Source organism: Sus scrofa, chromosome 9 (genome assembly GCF_054392235.1).
Source record: "Sus scrofa isolate SSC_HxYL_T2T_F1_AM1 chromosome 9, Sscrofa_HxYL_maternal_Yorkshire_Landrace_v2.0, whole genome shotgun sequence".
Lineage (NCBI taxonomy): Eukaryota > Metazoa > Chordata > Mammalia > Artiodactyla > Suidae > Sus > Sus scrofa.
Genome location: NC_139391.1, coordinates 1,899,337 through 1,917,395, shown reverse-complemented (window position 1 = coordinate 1,917,395; position 18,059 = coordinate 1,899,337). Strand labels below are relative to the sequence as shown.

The following is an 18,059-nucleotide window of genomic DNA, read 5'->3' as shown; positions in this document are numbered from 1 at the left end:
TGAAAACGACAGTCTTTTTAGCTGGTGGTGCTGGGAAAACTGGACAGGTGCATGTAAATCAATGAAATTGGTACATACCCTCACCTCACACCATGCACAAAAATAAATTCCAAATGGCTTAAAGACTTAAACATAAGACAAGACACCACCAAACCCCTAGAAGAGAATATAGGCAAAACATTCTCTGACATCAACCGGCCAAATGTTTCCTTAGGGCAGTCTCCTGAGGCAACAGAAATAAAAGCAAAAATAAACCAAGGGGACCTAATCTAACTGACAAGCTTTTGCACAGCAAAGGAAACCATTAAAAACCAAAAATTCAACCTACAGAATGGGAGTAAATAGTTTCAAATGATGCAACTGACAAGGGTTTAATTCTAAAATAATAGAAAGAGCAAAAACAACTAACAACCCAATTGAAAAATGGGCAAATGATCTGAATAGACATTTCTCCAAAGAAGTTATAAAGATGGCCAACAAAAACATGAAAAAATGCCCAACATCACTGATTATTAGAGAAATACCAATCAGAACTACAAGAGCACCACCTCACACATGTCAGAATGGCCATCATTAACAGGCCAACATGTAACAAATGATGGAGAAGGGGTGGAGGAAAGGGGACCCTCCTACACTGTGTGCGTGGGGGGGGTTGTAAATTGGTATAACACTGTGGAAAACAGGGTGGAGAATTCTCAGACAACTAAACATAGAACTACCATATGACTCAGCAATCCCACTCTTGGGCATATATCTGGACAAAACTTTCCTCGAAAAAGACACGTGCACGGGTATGTTCATTGCAACACTATTCGCAATAGCCAAGATAGGGACACAACATAAATGACCATCGGCAGAGGAATGGATTAAGAAGTGGTACATGTATACAATGGAATACTACTCAGTCATAAAAGACAAATAATGCCATTTGCAGCAACATAGATGTACCTAATGATTCTGATACTAAGTGACGTCAGAAAGACAAATACCATAAGGTACCACTTTTATGTGGAATCTAAAAATATGGCACAGATGAACCTACCTACGAAACAGAGACAGATCATGGATGTGTAGAGAAGACTTGTGCTTGCCAGGGGGTGGGGAGGCGGGAGTGGGATGGATGGGGTGTTTGTGGTTGGTACATGGAAACTATAACATTTGGAATAGATGGGCAATGGGGTCCTTCTGTACAGCACAGAAAAACTGTGTGTGATTGGGTCCCTTTGCTGTACAACAGAAACTGAAGAAACATTGTAAATCAACTATACTTCTATAAAATAAATAAAATGCTTGGAACCTACAGGTGCTAATAATAGTGATAATTATTGCTATGATCATTCCTGATTTTAAGGTGTCTCCCATTTGGTGTACAAGGAAATAAAGGTGAGGGTTGAAAGAAGCATGATTTTAACCTAAACTTAAGTTAACCCAATTAAGCAACATTTGCTAGGTCTTGGTTAAAACTAATACAGTATTTAAAAAATTTATAGATCACCCAAAATGCTAAGCAAGAGTCCTACTGAGATACTCTGAGAGTGGTCTTCCTCAGGGCCTCCTTTACATCTCTGTTCCGGAGGCTGTAGATGAGGGGGTTCAGCATGGGGATCACCACCGTGTAGAACACAGACACCACCTTGTTCTGGCCAGTGGAGTAGCTGGACTTGGGCATCACGTAAATGAAGGTGATGGTTCCATAGTAGAGAGTAACGGCTGTGAGGTGGGAGGTGCAGGTGGAGAAGGCCTTGTGTCTTCCTTCAGTGGAGGGCATCTTCAGGACGGTGATGAGGATGCGGATGTAAGAGAGAACTATGACAATCACTGTGACCACGATGATGGACCCAGAGGAGATGGAAGGGACAATTTCAAGAACAGAGACGTGTGAGCAGGAAAGTTTCACCAAAGGGGAGAAATCACAGAAAAAGTGGTCTATCTGATTTGGTCCACAGAAAGACACACTCAACAAGCAACTAGCAAATGTCCAAGCATTCACACACCCACCCAGATAGGAAGCCCCCAGTAAGAGGACACAGACTCTTGGGGACATGTGGGTGGAGTAGAGCAGGGGCAAGCTGATGGCCACATAGCGGTCATAGGCCATGGCGGCCAGTAAGAAGCACTCAGCTCTCCCAAACAGGACCGCAGAACAGAACTGGGCTTCACAGCCAGCAGTGGTGATGGCCAGTCCATGTCTAAGGAATCCTATGAGCATCACCAGTGTGACTGCTGTGGAAGAACCAATATCCACAAAAGCCAAATGGCCCAGAAAGAGGTACATGGGGGTGTGAAGATGGGCACAGCTTCTTATCAAAGCAACTATGCTGCTATTGCCTACTAAGGTGACAATATAGATGCCTAGAAATATCGCAAAGCAGATGACACCAAGCACAGGGTCCTCTGTGAGCCCCAAAAGGATGAACTCTGTCACACTGCTGTGGTTTCCAGCCTCCATCTCTCCTGGGAATTAGTCCTGTTGAGGGAAATGGGAATGTTTGTTTATACTTTCATTCTACACTCTCCCAGATTTCTTTGCTTATTCCGCAGACCCATGCACAGGAAGTTCTTCTTCTGCACTGCCTGTAAACAGAGTGCTTTATGGGATTTTTGTTTGTGTTTCTTTCTTCTTCCCATAACAGGATAATTGTTATGTATCGAAGAACAAGTGATGCCAAAAGGATTCTTTTAAGTCTTTCACATTTTGCCTGCCTCCAGGATGCACCCTAACTTCTCGAGCACAGCACAGTGTACACTTTCTGATGCCCCCCTCTGCATGTGACTCTTTGCTTGTTCCTTGGGATATTTCTATCCTACGCCTGCACTGATCCAACCTTCCTGAGCTATTTAGAGTCCCCTTCCCCCACACACACACTCTACTCTCTCTGGCTTTTGTCCCTTTTTCTTCAACTTGAATGGCTTCCAACCTCCCCCCATCAGCCCCCCCCCCCGGGGACTTCTGTTCATCCTAAGATTCATTTCTCTTAAAGTCTTCTCTGCCTTCCAAGGGGTAATCAGATGACTTTCCCTTGGCTTGACATCATGTTTGAAGATGTCCAGATCACCATTGTTTATCCTGGTTATGCTTTTTGTTGTTGTTTGCATGTTTGCTCTTCACTCTCCTCAATTTATACACATTTCCCTCATCAATGGTGTATTTTCTTCCTGTATCATAACTAGTGTTGGGAATAAAATGTACTGAAAAAAAAAAAAAAACATTTGATGGATGAATGCATGGACAGTTTGATAAAGCATCAGGTAGATTACATTACAAAATAAGATCTAGAAACTGCCGTTACTAGCTACTTTTCTTAATGCCCAATTCAAAAGAAATATGTGCTGAGCTCTAAGATAAATATATCTCTACTATTTTCAATAATGAAAATACGCAACCCCTGTGCTAAGCTACATTCACTGATCTGTTGAGTTTGGGGTGACATTTTCTTCTTTTTATATTAAAAAAAATTTTTTTGCCTTTTTAGGGTTGCACCCACAACATATGAAAGTCCCCAGGCTAGGTGTCAAATCAGAGCTGTAGCTTCCAGCCTATGCCACAGCCACAGCAATACCAGATCCAGGTGCCTGCTGAGCAAGTCCAGGGATTGAACCTGGGTCCTCCTGGGTGCTAATATGATTCATTTAGTTGAGCCACGATGGGAACTCCCTAGGGTGACATTTTCATTAGTACCTTCTCTATGTTTTGCCATTGTGTTGTGACTTAGGCAAACTTCCTGTGTTTTGAAACAATCCTGAGAAAGCAGAATTAATGATAAATTATAAGGGAAGACACAAAGAAATCATTGCAATCCAATGCAGTAGTTTTAGGGTATACTACAGATTCAGTAAAATTTAGAAAAAAAAGTGATATTTGTCAGAATGAGAAAATAGAGTATGATAATCTTTTTAAATTGTTTCTTTCAAGTATTATAAAATAAAAACTTAGAGATTTCTTTCAGTAATCTGAAATTTTCACTTATGCACGTCTTTTCTTTTCACTAACTTCAATTAAATATCAATCCCTTCAGGTAATTTCTTCTGATTTACAAAACCTATTTGCATGCACTTTTCTCTTACTTCTCTCTACATAATTAACTATAGAAAGAGTCACTCACAAATCCTTAACGTTAACAATGCCTCACAATCTATTTCGGTTTCTTTTAATGTCAGTTGCAAATAGTGTTATATATTTGTAATCATATTATAAATTACATTTACTATTTATATTTTCACTTAGTTATGTTGATAAAATATTTCCTGATTTCTCAGGTAACACTCATAGCGGAAATGCTGGATATGATATTTTCATGGAACTTCAAAACATATCCCAAAATACTTTCCTAAATGTATCTCTCTATATGCTCTTTGGAAAGTTTGTGCTTTTAACACATTAACATGACACTGAAATTTTCTATTCAGTACAACTGGTTCTGATCTTCATAGAAAGAAAATTTTCTGCCAACAACATTATTTGCTTTCTTTAAAGTCTGGAGTATTTAATGCAAATGATAATATATGCATTAAATAGCTTCGAAATGTCCTTCTAACTTAAAAATATAAAAATGTCTCATTTTACGAAAGCATTTAGCGTTTCTACTCATACCACTTAGTTCATTGATAGAATGAATTGTGACATATAATGAATGAATAGCTAAGAACCTACAGCTCATTGAACAATATGTTATGATCAGTCTTCATTAAATGCATTAAATTACTCTAGTGATAGGCTAGTCTACTACCATGGATATAGCTCTTTCATGAAATATCTGTTTTTAGTCTTATCACTTGATCTCCCATGACTTTAATGGTCCAAAGCCTCTCCTTTCTACATCAAAACACTGAAATATCTGAATAGAGCCAGCACACACCTACTGCCTTCCCTTTTCCAAAAGTAAGCCCCCATAGATCCTTTGGCCATTCCACCTGGGGCATAGCTTTCAGATCCCTCACCATTCTCTGGTCAGCCTATGAACAGGCTCAGGTCTGAGGAATGGGGCCAAGCACTGAGCACATGTTTGCTCTTTGCCCTCTGACCCAAGCAGAGTTCAATGGGGCCAACCCTGCCTTCACTGCGGGCTTCAGTCTGTGCTCACAGCATCCTGGAGGCTGAAGACAGAAGACACAGATCCTGGGCCTCCCGGGGGCCAGCATTTTCTTGCATCTGACATTTCCATCTGTCTCACTCAATATTTTTTCATTTGTAAAACATGAAAAGTTGTCCCTACGATGCAGCTTTGGAGTGAGGTTGAAAGAAATGACATCTACAAAGTACTCATCAGAGGTGTTTGTTCTACATCAGAATTAAGTTACTTTTCCTTAAGTCAAAGTAAAGTGTTGGTGGATTTTCAATTATTTCACTTTCATGAGGATCATAGCATAATTTTCCCTTCAACCCATGTCAGGGGATTTTCACAAATTCAAAGGCTGTCAGGAAGTACAGTCTATGCTCCTTTCTCTGTTTGGGGCTGTGTCATTCACAGCCCCAAGCATAAAAGGAAACTGATTTTTCCCTTTTCTTCCCCTCCCCTGGCTACCTGGAGATCTTTCTAGAGCTCTTAACTTTGGCACGAGGTTCATGCTGGCTCCCCTGAGTCAGAGATTTAACGCTCACCCCACGCTCCCCCTCACTGCACAGGATGAAGGGGCCATGGGCTCCGTGCCTCCAACAACCTGAACGTCAGGTGGTTTCTTCCGGATTCGCTTTCCACTGTTTCAGCTACACAAGCCGAGCACTGCTTTGGCTGCTGGGGACCGTCCAGACGGCATTCTAGGGACTCCTGGGCAGCCTGGTTTGGGTGCCCAGAATGACCATTCTGCAACGCCAGTCTTGCTGAGGCCACCCTTTCCACAGGGCTCAAGAGCTAAAATTGGTTAGAGTTTCTTTTATTTTTAAGTTCTCATTTACTTTGGTTATTTCATTTATTTTTAAATTACAGTAGATTTACAGTGTTGTGTCAATGTTTGCTGTACATATAGTGACCCAGTCATATATATACATACATATACCTTTATTTTCTCATACTCTCTTCTATCATGTTCTATTCCAAAAGATTGGATATAGTTCCCTGGGCCGAACAGTAGGACCTCATTTCATATGCATTCTAAATGTAATAGTTTGCATTTACAAACACAATTTTACCTTATTTAGACAAACCCATGACTAGTGCACTCACCTCTCAGAGCAGAAGTGTTGATGCTGACCTCTAAGGAGAACTTAATAAAGCAGATGTTTGCCATGTAATTGTATAGTAGCTCTGCACTAAATACCTGACAACATAAATGGTTGAAGGCTCTGCTCCATCTAGAAACAGAGTTACAAACGTTCTGTAAGGATGAGGAGGGTGTCTTTGTGTGTGTGGTGGGAAGGAAATGAAGGTTCTAATAGAACTTGACAAATCTCTAGGGCTTTTATTCCTGGCCCCTTTGAGATAAAGGTCCCTGGGTTAGCTCTCCAGAAATGACTTGCACAGTATGAGACGCATTCAGGTGGCATAAATAGAAGGTTCAGTTGGAAGAAATTCCAAGGAGCCTGATGAACACTTTTTCCAGAGAATAGGATTTAAAAAACAGTTGAGAAAGAAATTTGGAGGGAGATGGGGGCCAGAGTCAGGGTCACCAAAAGGCTCTAATTTCATCTATGTAGACAAAACAGTCCCTTTAACTGAGGACATCAGCTGGTGGGAGAAAGCCATGGAGTAATACGAGTCAGGCAGCAGAAACAAAGCACCGTCTCCTGTCCCTCAACGTGCAGCCCACAGACTGGTGCTCGCTGGCAAACTGTTTATTATCAGTCCTCGATGCATTAAGGAGAGGAGTGAAGGGAACCATTTCTACACTTTCATAGCAATTTGAGAAAGTAATTTTAAATGTGTTGACTCTAATCATAAACATTTAGATTTACATTTTTTATTTCAGTCCTTGTTACTGATTTTCCCAGCCATTCTAGTTTTGTAATAGATCTCATTACCAATCATCCTTGGAGGCTTGGGGGAAAATGGATAAAAACTTAAATGGTTTGAAAATCACTAAGTGTGGCTTTTATAGCCAGGAGACCTGAGGTTAGCTTGATGTGCATGAGCTTAAGAAAGTTGTTTAAGCTCTTTGAGACTGAATTTCATGTTCTATAAAGTGGGATTAATAACCCCTGTCTCACAGTATAGGCCTAAGACTTAACTGGGATAGCATATAATTATCTGGAAGAGCTAAGTGAAGTTACTGCTCTGTTTCAAACATTTGATTAGAAGAAAGGGCTTGGATGTGTTGACTCTGATGATTCACACTCATCAGGGTTGGGAGGTGCCCTGCCACCTTTTGCAAATTATTCTATTGCATCTTAACCCCCCCCCAGATACTTTCTTCTTTGAAACCATGGTGTTCCAGCTATGGCATCTCCTGTCCACTCCATGAAGCTCCCTGCTATTCCTCATCCCCTGAGGACCTGAGCTCCTGCATCTCAAATTTTCCCTTCACCTCTACCTTTGTCCCCAGCAAGGACAACTTCTAAGCATTTGGACACATCAACTGACAGCCTAACCTCAAATTTCCTCTACCTTCTTAACTCCAATAACTTTCATTCATCCACAAGCTACTTATGGAACTCCCTATAACATTCATATCCTAAATCTCATTTAGGTTAGTGAGACCTAATCTTCCACCACTAAACCATAAATATGTAAAGCTACAGTTTCAAAGGCTATTCAGCCACAGACCACCAGAAACAAACCTATAGTCCTACACAATCAAGTTTATTGGGTCAGTGCAGCGAGGGAGGGCTCGCCAAAAACCAGCATGCATCTCTCAACAGGGGAGAGAAGGCAGATGCCTCTGGGAAGGACTGGATTCTCACTGAAGATACTGAGGACAATGAAGGGGTGCAGGAATCAGCACCGGACTGGTTGCTGCTTCTGAGGTGAGATGAGGAGAAGGACGTAGTCTGGGGTTGGATGCCATTAAGAAATGATGGCAATTTACTAACTGGGCATCTTCAGTAGTAAGTGGGGATAGTGCCCCAGCCCTGCGTGTTTTCATCAGTAAGGACACACTCGTCAGTGAGAAATTGGGTCATTATGGTACATAAACTTGGGGGAAGCATTTTCTACTAATTTTGTTGCTAGATTCTTGTGTGTCGGTCCTCCTCGTCTGAAGAACAACAGAAATGTTTTTTTGTTTCTGCCCCAACAAGGTAGGTTTTCCTTACAAAATCCATTACTGTTTACTAAATTTATTGACACAATTGTTATACTATCTATTTTTAATCACCCTAATATTTGCCAAACGTGAAGTTAAGCCTCTTTGCATGTCCTTCTTGGATAAGTAATATGTTTGCATTTTTCTTGAGGAAGACTCCAGGTTTTTCCATTTTCATAAGCTTTCCTTTTTTTCAGGGCTGCACCCATGGCACAGGGAAGTTCCTGGGCTAGGGGTTGAATTGGGACTGAAGCTGCTTCCCTTTTGGCACAGCCACAGCAATGCAAGATTCGAGCTGTGTCTGTGACCTGCACCACAACTCATGGCATCAGAGGATCCTTAACCCACTGAGCAAGGCCAGGGTTCAATCCTTCATCCTCATGGATATTGTTTGGGTTCCTTACCACTGAGCCACAATGGGAACTCCTTATTAATCTTTTCAGTGAGTGAAATTACAGATATGTTTTTTTTTCTATCAGTTTTCTATTTATTTCATTGGTGTTCTTTCGTTATTATATATTTTTCCAATTTGTTTGTTGTTCCTTTTTAAGCTTCCTAAGATGGAAGCATAAACTTTTGTTTTCAGCCTTTCCTTGAGGGTTGTTTCCAGCCCTTTATCATGAGAAGGGATCGCATTTCCCTTTTTTATGTGCTCGCATGTTTGAATGATGCCCTGGATACTGTGAAAGAAATGTTAGAGTCTGGATTGTGGTAAAATCCTCTCAAACAGCCATTGCACGAATGTACCACCATTTCTTCACTTTTTAATTCAGTGAAGGGCATTTGAGAATTTTCTAGTTTTTGGCAATTCTGAATAATGCTTCTATAAGTATCTCCATATAGGTCTTTGTGTGGATGTGTGCTTTCATTTCTCCTGAATAAATATCCGGGATTTTAATTGCTGGCTGTTACGGTAAGTATATGCGTATAAAAAAAATGGCAAGACTTTTTTCAAAATGGCTGTGCCATTCCAAATTTCTACCAGCATTGTAATGAAGTTCTGTTTATGTTGGTTATTTGTCAGCACTTGCTACTGTCGGATTTTTTTTAAGCCATTCTACTATGTGTGTAGCATTATGTCTTTTATTATATTTGCATTTCCCCGGGGACTGGTTGTGTGCAGCATCCATTTCAAATGCTTATTTGCCCTTCATACCTTTTCTTTGGTGAAGTGTCTATTCAAATCTTCTACCTATTTAAAAAAATTGGCTGTTCTCTTACCATTGAGTTATGAAAGCAAGTTACAGATTTTAGATACAAACCCTTTACTGTTCTCTGAATATTTTATTGAAATCTGTGTTCTGTCATTTTGTTCTTCACAATGTCATTTGTTCTTATTAATGCTTTTGTTTTTATGAAAACCAGGTCATCAATTATCATTGTGGTTCCTGTGTTTACTGTCATATTCAAGAAAATCTTCCTGGGGAGGCGGAACAAGACGGCAGAGGAGTAAGAGGTCATGCGCACCTTCCCCACAAACACATCACAAAACCACATCCCCATGTAAAACGACTCACACAGAACATCAGCTGATGCTGGCAGAAGAACTTGAACCTCCAAAGAGGGCAAGAAACTCTTGACAGAACTGGGTAGAACCAAAGGGAAAAAGAGAGAGAGAAGGAATCAGGACAGGACCAGCATTCCTGATGGGGAGCTGTGAAGGAGAAAAGGAACCCACCCTGGGAAGCCACCTAACTGCCAAAAGATCAGCCCAGTCAGTGGGACCTCAACGTCACCGAGAAAAGCACGGCAGCTGGACTCATAACAGCACAGCAGAGTGAGAGTCGCACAGATCATCTGAAACACAGGCCCAGATACCAGCCTGAGACACTCGGGCAGGGGCTGTGCCCTGAGACTCAGGCACTGGAGGTCAGTCCCGGGGAGAGAACTGGGGACGGCATGCAGGGCTAAAGGGCAGTGTGCCACAGGCTAAGGAGGGGACACCATGGCAGAGGGACCCCATGAGAAGGTCTGGACCCAAAGGAGGGCAAGGCGCCATTTTGGGGGCGGGAAAGGAGGCAGGGTGGGCTACCATAGGAAAGTCCTGGCACCAGAGTGTGCACTTTGCCCCGGGCTTAGAGGGGAAGGTGGGGTGGCTCAGCAGAGGCTAGGGGCTGCGAGAAGCCTCTTGCTCATTTAGGGGAGATTAGGTGCTTCTTGTGCAGGCTACCTATTGTGGCCAGGCACCTATTGTGTGGGCTAAGGGCATAAGGGGGCTAAGTGCAATGTGGTGCCCCTTGCACAATGTACAGGTGGCAGGGACAGACTGCATCGGTCATCTCAGAGGCCAGAGGGTGGCTTGGCTTGCCACCACTGGGGGCCTGTGAGTGGGTTCCATCTGCGACCCCAGTCACCTCAGGGGTTGGCAAAAAAGAAAAAAATAGGGCACTGCAACCAAGCACCATATGCTGTTGCTCTCACTCCCCTGGGAACACAGCCTCCCTGCAGCTGCCACTGCCAAATGCTCTGGCTGGTGGCCAGAAACTTGGTCACTGTCCCTTCCCAAGACCCTACAACTAGGAGCCACTGGTGCAGCACCATCCATGTGGTTTAAGTGGGACAGGGTGCTTCTTGTGTGGTCTGCAGGTTGCAGTGGCAAACCACGGCAAGTATTCCTGATTCCAGAGGTGGGTGTGGCCCACTGCCATTGGAAATACAGGAACCAAAATCACTTGCAGCCCCCTTCACCTAAAGGGCACCACAGAGGAGGGCATTGTGACCAAACACCGCCTGTAGGTGCACTAGCACCCGCAGGAACACACCTCCCTGCTACTGCCACTGCCAAAGGTTTCAGGCAGTACCTTTGGCAGTACAAGCCTGATCTCTGTCACTTCCCAGAATCCTGCAACTAGGAGCAGCCTTTACGGCACCTCCTCTGTGGGCTAAGTGAGACAGGATGCTTCATGCATGGTCTACAGGTGGCGGGGGCAAACCACCACAGTTATCACTGACTCAAGCGACAGTCATGGTCTGCTCTCAATAGGGGTCCCTGAACAGGCACCACCTGTGATTCAAATCACCTCAGAGGAGGGCATTGCAATCAAACACAAGCTGCCCTGGCTCTCACTCCCCTGGGAACTCATGCACTTTCCTGTTGCTACTGCCAAATGCTCTGGTCACTTGAAGATCTGACTAGAGCTTATCCCCACTTTCCAGGGACCTGCAACTAGAAACAGCCTGTGCCACCTTCCTGCAGGTCCTTACTGATATTGACAGCCCAATGACCAGGAACTGATTGCTGGCCCTACCCATTGCCTCCTTCTCCCTGAAAACACACTGAGCATCCTGGGGATAACAGCCTGCTCACACCAAAGAAAGAGACAGCAACTATCCAAACGTCCACTCCAAAAATAAATAGTAACCCCTGCAAAAGTACAAAGGGTTATTCTTGCATAGAATATGTAGCCTTGTAGCCTTGCAAGACTACAGTTTGCCTTCCCCAAGACCACAGAAAAAGAAAAACAAAAGCAAGATGAAGAAGCTCAGAAACCAATCCCAGTTAAAGCAACAGGAAAATTCACCTAAAGCAGTCAACAATGAAACAGACCTCTGCAGTCTGAAGACATTGAGTCAAACGGGAGGTAGTGAAAACACTGAAGGAATTAAGAGAGCTTCCTTTAGAAAGGAACTAGAAAATATAAGGAGGAGCCAAGAAAAACTAGAGCATTCGTTTGCCAAGATACAAACTGAGCTAAAGGCAATAAAGACCAGAATGCATAATGCAGAGGAATGTATTAGTGATATGGACAATAGAATAACGGAAATCACCCCAACTGGGATAGCAGACAGAAAACCAAATGAAAAAACATGAATGCAATATAACAGACCTATGGGATAATATAAAGCAGGCCAATCTATGCATAATAGGAATTCCAGGAGGTGAAGAAAAAGAAAAGGGGATTGAAACTGTATTGGAAGAGGAGTTCCCGTCGTGGCTCAGTGGTTAACAAAACCAACTAAGAACCGTGAGGTTGCGGGTTCGATCCCTGGCCTTGATCAGTGGTTTAAGGATCCGGCATTGCCGTGAGCTCTGGTGTAGATCATAGATATGGCTCAGATATGGCATTGCTGTGGCTGTGGTGTAGGCTGATGGCTATAGGTCTGATTAAAACCCTAGCCTGGGAAACTCCCTATGCCACAGGTGCAGCCCTAGAAAAAGACAAAAATACCATAAAATATGTTTGAAGAAATTATGGCTGAAAACTTTCCAAATCTAAAGGATACTGATATCAAGATACAGGAAGCACAGAGGGCCCCAAACAAGTGAACCCAAACAGGCTCACATCAAGACATAGTATAATAAAAATGGCAAATTTAAAGATAAAGCGAGGATTCTAAAGGCAGCAAGAGAAAAGCAAAGCATGAATTATAAGGAAACCCCCATAAGGGTATCAGCTGACTTTTGTACAGAGGCACTACAGGCCAGAGGGAGTGGCAAGATATATTTAAGTGCTGAGAGGAAAACATTTGTAACCTAGAATACTGTATCTGGCAAGAATATCATTTAAAATAGAAGGGGAAAGAAAGAATTTCTGCAGCATACAAAAGCTAAAATAGTACAGCAATACTAAACCCATTCTAAAATGGCTTCTCTAAGTTAAAAAAATAAAAAAGAGAGAGAGAAAAAAAGAGAAAAACAAAGAATTAGGATGGAGGAAATCATAATTGGAAAGCAGTCAGTAAATAAGCCAGCATAGAGATCTCAACATGAAGATGTTAAAAAAAAAAATGACTTCAATATCATACAATCTGGGAAAGGAAAGTAAGAAAATATAGATATTTTTAAAAAATAATGTTTGAGCCTATATGAGTAACAGGCAAAAGCAAGTAGAGATAGGAAGGGAAAAACAGGGCTACCACAAATCAAAACCGAACAATACATTCACAAAAACTGAAAAGTATTCAAGCATAAAATAAATGGAAACCATCCAACTAGAAAAAGAGAAGAAGAAAAGTGAAACACAGAATTGACTGGAAAACAAGGTCTAAAATGGCAATAAATACATATCTATCAATAATCACCTTAAATGTCAGTGGACTGAATGCTCCAATCAAAAGACGCAGAGTGGCAGATTGGATAAAAAAGAAAAAACCTACCATCTGCTGTCTACAAGAAACTCACCTTAGGGCAAAGGACACATATTGACTGAAAGTGAGGGGATGGGAAAAGATATTTCATGCCATTGGTCAAGACAGGACAGCAGGAGTTTCAATACTCATATCAGACAGAATAGACTTTAAAACGAAGGCCATAAAGAAAGACAAAGAAGGACGCTGTTTAATGGTTAAAGGATTCATTCAAGAAGAGGACATTACAATCATCAATATATATGCCCCTAATATAGGAGAAGCCCATTACCTACAATAATTACTAACAGACATAAAAGGAGCAACAGATGGGAATACTATCACAGTAGGAGACTTTAACACCACACTCACATCAATGGACAGATCCTCTAGACAGAAAATCAATAAGGCAACAGAGATCCTAAAGGACACAATAGAAAAGTTAGACTTCATCGACATTTTCAGAACATTACATCCAAAAACATCAGAATATACATTCCTCTAAAGTGCACCTGGAACATGCTCAAGGATAGATCACATACTGGGGCACAAAGCTAACCTCAACAAATTTAAGAGTATAGAAATTATTTCAAGTATCTTCTCTGACCACAATGGCATGCAACTAGAAATCAACCACAGGAAAAGAAATGAGAAAAAAAAAAAAAGCTGACTACATGAAAACTAAACAACATGCTATTAAAAAACCAATGGGGGAGTTCCCATCGTGGCACAGTGGTTAACGAATCTGACTAGGAAACATGAGGTTGTGGGTTCGATCCCTGCCCTTGCTCAGTGGGTTAAGGATCCGGCGTTGCCATGAGCTGTGGTGTAGGTTGCAGACATGGCTCGGATCACGCGTTGCTGTGCCTCTGGTGTAGGCCGGTGGCTATAACTCCGATTAGACCCCTAGCCTGGGAACCTCCATATGCCACAGGAGCGGCTCAAGAAAACACAAAAAGACAAAAAATAAAATAAAAATAAATAATAAAAAACCAATGGGTCAATGAGAAAATCAAGAGGGAAATTAAAATACCTCGAGACAAATGAGAATGAAGACACAACCACTCAAAATCTATGGGATGCCACAAAAGCAGTGCTCAGAGGGAAATTCATAGCAATACAGGCCTCTCTCAAAAAAGAAGAAAAATCTCAAAGCGACAACTTAACCCAACACTTAAATGAATTAGAAAAAGAACAAACAAAACCCAAAGTCAGCAGAAGGAAGGAAAACATAACGATCAGAGAGGAAATCAATAAAATAGAGATTCAGAAAACAATAGACCAAATCAATCAAACCAATAGCTGGTTCTTTGAGGGGGTAAACAAAATTGACAAACCTCTGGCCAGAGTCACCAAGAAGAGGAGAGAACAAACCCAAGTAAACAAAACAAGAAAAGGAAAAGGAGAAGTCACAAAGGATACTACAGAAATACAAAAAACCATGAGAGAATACTACGAATTACCATCTGCCAATACATTTGACAACCTAGAAGAAATGGACATCTCTCTAGAGACCTACAGCCTGCCAAAACTGAATCAAGAAGAAATGGATCAACTGGACAGACTGATCACTAAAAATGAAATTGAATATGTCATACAACACTCCCTACAAATCAAAGTCCAGGACCAGATGGCTTCACAGGCGAATTCTACCAAATATACAAAGAGGAACTTCTACCCACCCGCCTTAAATTTTTCAAAGGCTGAAGAAGAAGGAACATTCCCAAAGACATTCTATAATGCCACCATCACCCTAATTCCAAAACAAGGCAAAAATGCCACCAAGAAAGAAAAATATAGGCCGATATCTTTGATGAATATAGATGCAAAAAAAAAAATTTCTCAACAAAAATTTAGCCAACCAAATCCGACAACATATAAAAAAAGATCATTCACCATGACCAGGTGGGATTCATCCCAGGTGCACAAGGATGGTTCAACACATGAAATCAATCAACATCACACACCACATTAAGAAAAGAAAAGTCAAAAGCCACATGATCCTCTCCATAGATGCAGGAAAAGCATCTGACAAAGTCCAACATCCATTCACGATCAAAACTCTTACCAAAGTGGGTATAGAAGAAACATACATTAACATAATAAAAGCCATTTATGACAAACCCACAGCAAATATAATTCTCAATGGAGAAAGGGTGAAAGCCTTCCCACTAAAATCTGGAACAAGACAAGCTTGCCCACTCTCACCACTGTCATTCAACATAGTATTGGAAGTCCTAGCTACAGCCATCAGACAAAAAAAAAAAAAGAAAAGAAAAGAAAAAGAAAAAGAAAAGCAATGAAAGGTATCCAAATAGGAAGAGAAGAGGTAAAACTGTCACTATATGCAGATGATATGATACTATAAATTGCAAACCCCAAGGACTCAACCCAAACATTACTTGAACTGATCAACAGATTCAGCAAAGTAGCAGGATATAGGATTAACATTCAGAAATCAATAACATTTCTGTATAATAACAATGAAATATTAGAAAAGGAATACAAAAATTCAATACCTTTTAAAATTGCACCCCCAAAAATCAAATAACCTAGGAGTAAACTTGACCAAGGTGGTGAAACACTTATATGCTGAGAACTATAAAACATTAACCAAGGAAATAAAATAGGATTCAAAGAACTGGAAAGATATTCCATGCTTCTGTGTTGTTCTCGACTTTTTAAAATAAATTCCAGAAATGAAATCTGTAATGATTCTCTCAGACTTCAAATAGCCACCAATTTTTCCTATTATGTTCAAATTACATAAACAGGGGAAAATAGCAGGAATGTCTATAGAAATTCCAATTTTTTGTATTAAAACATATTATTTAGAGATATTGAGGAACATCAAATATGAAATAGACTCAAAAGTGGTTCCCTGCTGCACGTTTAGTGTTGGGTATTTAAAGGAAGCGGGAATGGACCACTGTTTTCTCTCTGAGCCATTTTAACAAAGACATGTAATTCCTTGATGGCATTAAAGTGAATATATTAAATTTCTTTAAGCAATCACTCACTATGGCCGCTGTGCAGAGGGCCAATTATGCATGTAGGAAAATCAATTAGGACAGCTACTGCAGTGGTGAGATGGAGAGAAGTGGACCTATCTGAGAGCAATTTACTGGGTAAGGTCCACCAGTGTTTGTCACTGGGGAGCACATGTGAGGAAATCAAGACCGTGAGTACTGGCCGGGGGCTCAGGACCAGGAATTAGGTTTAGCCAGTGTTGGGGACTTAGGCAGAGTGTTGAGAGTGGGGACTAGCTGGGAACCAGTGGTCTTTACTGAGGCACTGAAATCTTGAAATTGACTAGATGACAGTAGCAGTTAAGAACACACATCCTTTTTTCAAAATTTTTTTAAAACTTGAGATCCTGCTGTGTAGCACTGGGAAGTATGTCTAGTCACTTATGATGGAGCATGATAATGTGAGAAAAAAGAATGTATACATGTATGTGTAACTGGGTCACCATGCTGTACAGCAGAAAAAAGGGTATTGGGGAAAAAACACATTCTTTATACAGCATCATGTCATCTATAAATGGTGGCAGTTTTCCTTCTTCCTTTCCAGTTTTGATTTCTTTCATTTATTTTTCTTGTCTGATTGATGTGGCAGGGACTTCCAATACTGTTTTTAATAGAAGTGTTGAGACAGGCATCCTTGTCTTGTTCCTTAGAGGAAATGCTGTCAGCTTTTCTCCATTGAGTATGAGGAGAGCAGTGGCAGATGTCCTTTATTATAGTGTGGTATGTTCCTTCTACACCTACTTTGTTGAGTGTTTTTATCCTCAGTGAATTTTGTGAAAAACAACTTATGCGTCTGTGAGCTGATCGTGGGATATTTTATTCTGCAACTTGTTAGTGTGGTGCATCACACCGAATGATTTGTGTACATTGAACCTTCCTTGCATCCCTGAGATGAATCCCATTTGATCATCATGTATGATCCTTTTAATGTGGAGTCCACATTCTAGCATTCAGTTGGGCCTGAATTTAAACTTGGATATAATTGAAACAGTGGAGTACATTTGGACAAGTATCTTAAACTAAGCCTCGATTCTCTCTTCTGTCCCAAATTAGGATAATGGGAATACTTAGCTCACCAACGTATGGTGAGGGTGAAATGAGAAATGAAGTTCAGTGCGTAGCAAAGAGTAAAGTCGGAAGAAAACTTGGTTAGTAGCACATCCGTCAAAGCATATGCATTTCAGGAGGGTGAGGCAAGACTTTCTGAAACTGGGATTAGCAAGAATATTTAGACTGAGCCTTCACGTTGAAAAGAGCTATTTCTGCCATCATCCTTCTAGGCAAAGAAACCATGAACTACTAGTCTTTCTTTTGAGGCCCGTAGACTGCCTGATCTGGAAGTCATTCAAACCTCTTTTTCCTTCATTGTTCTCAAGCTATAACTTTTCTTTTCTGGCTGGACCTGCAGTATGTGGGAGTTCCCAGGCCAAGGATCAAACCCATGCCACAGCAGTGACCCAAGCTGTGGCAGTGACAGTGCCAGATCCATAATCCACCTACCCAAAAGGAACTTCCCCCACCTACAACCTTAAAGATATTCTGCTTACATCTTCAGCTGGAAAAAATACACCTCTTAAATAACCGTTATTTGAAATTCAGCTTCACATGGCATTCTCCCCGATGCTCCCCAAGATGCCTAATGGACTGTTTTACATATATCACTATAGAACACATAAATGAATGAACATTGAGTAAATGAAGCTAAAATTACTATTTTTTTTTTTTTTTGCTGCACCCTCAGCATGCAGAAGTTCCTGGGCCAGAGATCAAATCCAGACCATAGCAGCA

General features: G+C 41.2%; 2 protein-coding genes across 2 annotated transcripts in view; both read right to left on the bottom strand.

The window, feature by feature from the left end:
* OVCH2 (ovochymase 2) overlaps positions 1-18,059 on the bottom strand; it is a 500,449-nt gene that overhangs the window by 160,557 nt on the left and 321,833 nt on the right. The gene's annotated exons all lie outside the window — the stretch shown is intronic.
* Positions 1,517-2,449, bottom strand: LOC110255354 (olfactory receptor 5P1-like). The gene has a single exon (XM_021062278.2). The coding sequence runs from the start codon at positions 2,447-2,449 to the stop codon at positions 1,517-1,519; it is 933 nt and encodes a 310-aa protein (XP_020917937.1).

Bases quoted from the DNA above. Each gene is read 5' to 3' on its own strand.
- LOC110255354 (XM_021062278.2), bottom strand. From the start codon at position 2,449: ATGGAGGCTGGAAACCACAGCAGTGTGACAGAGTTCATCCTTTTGGGG.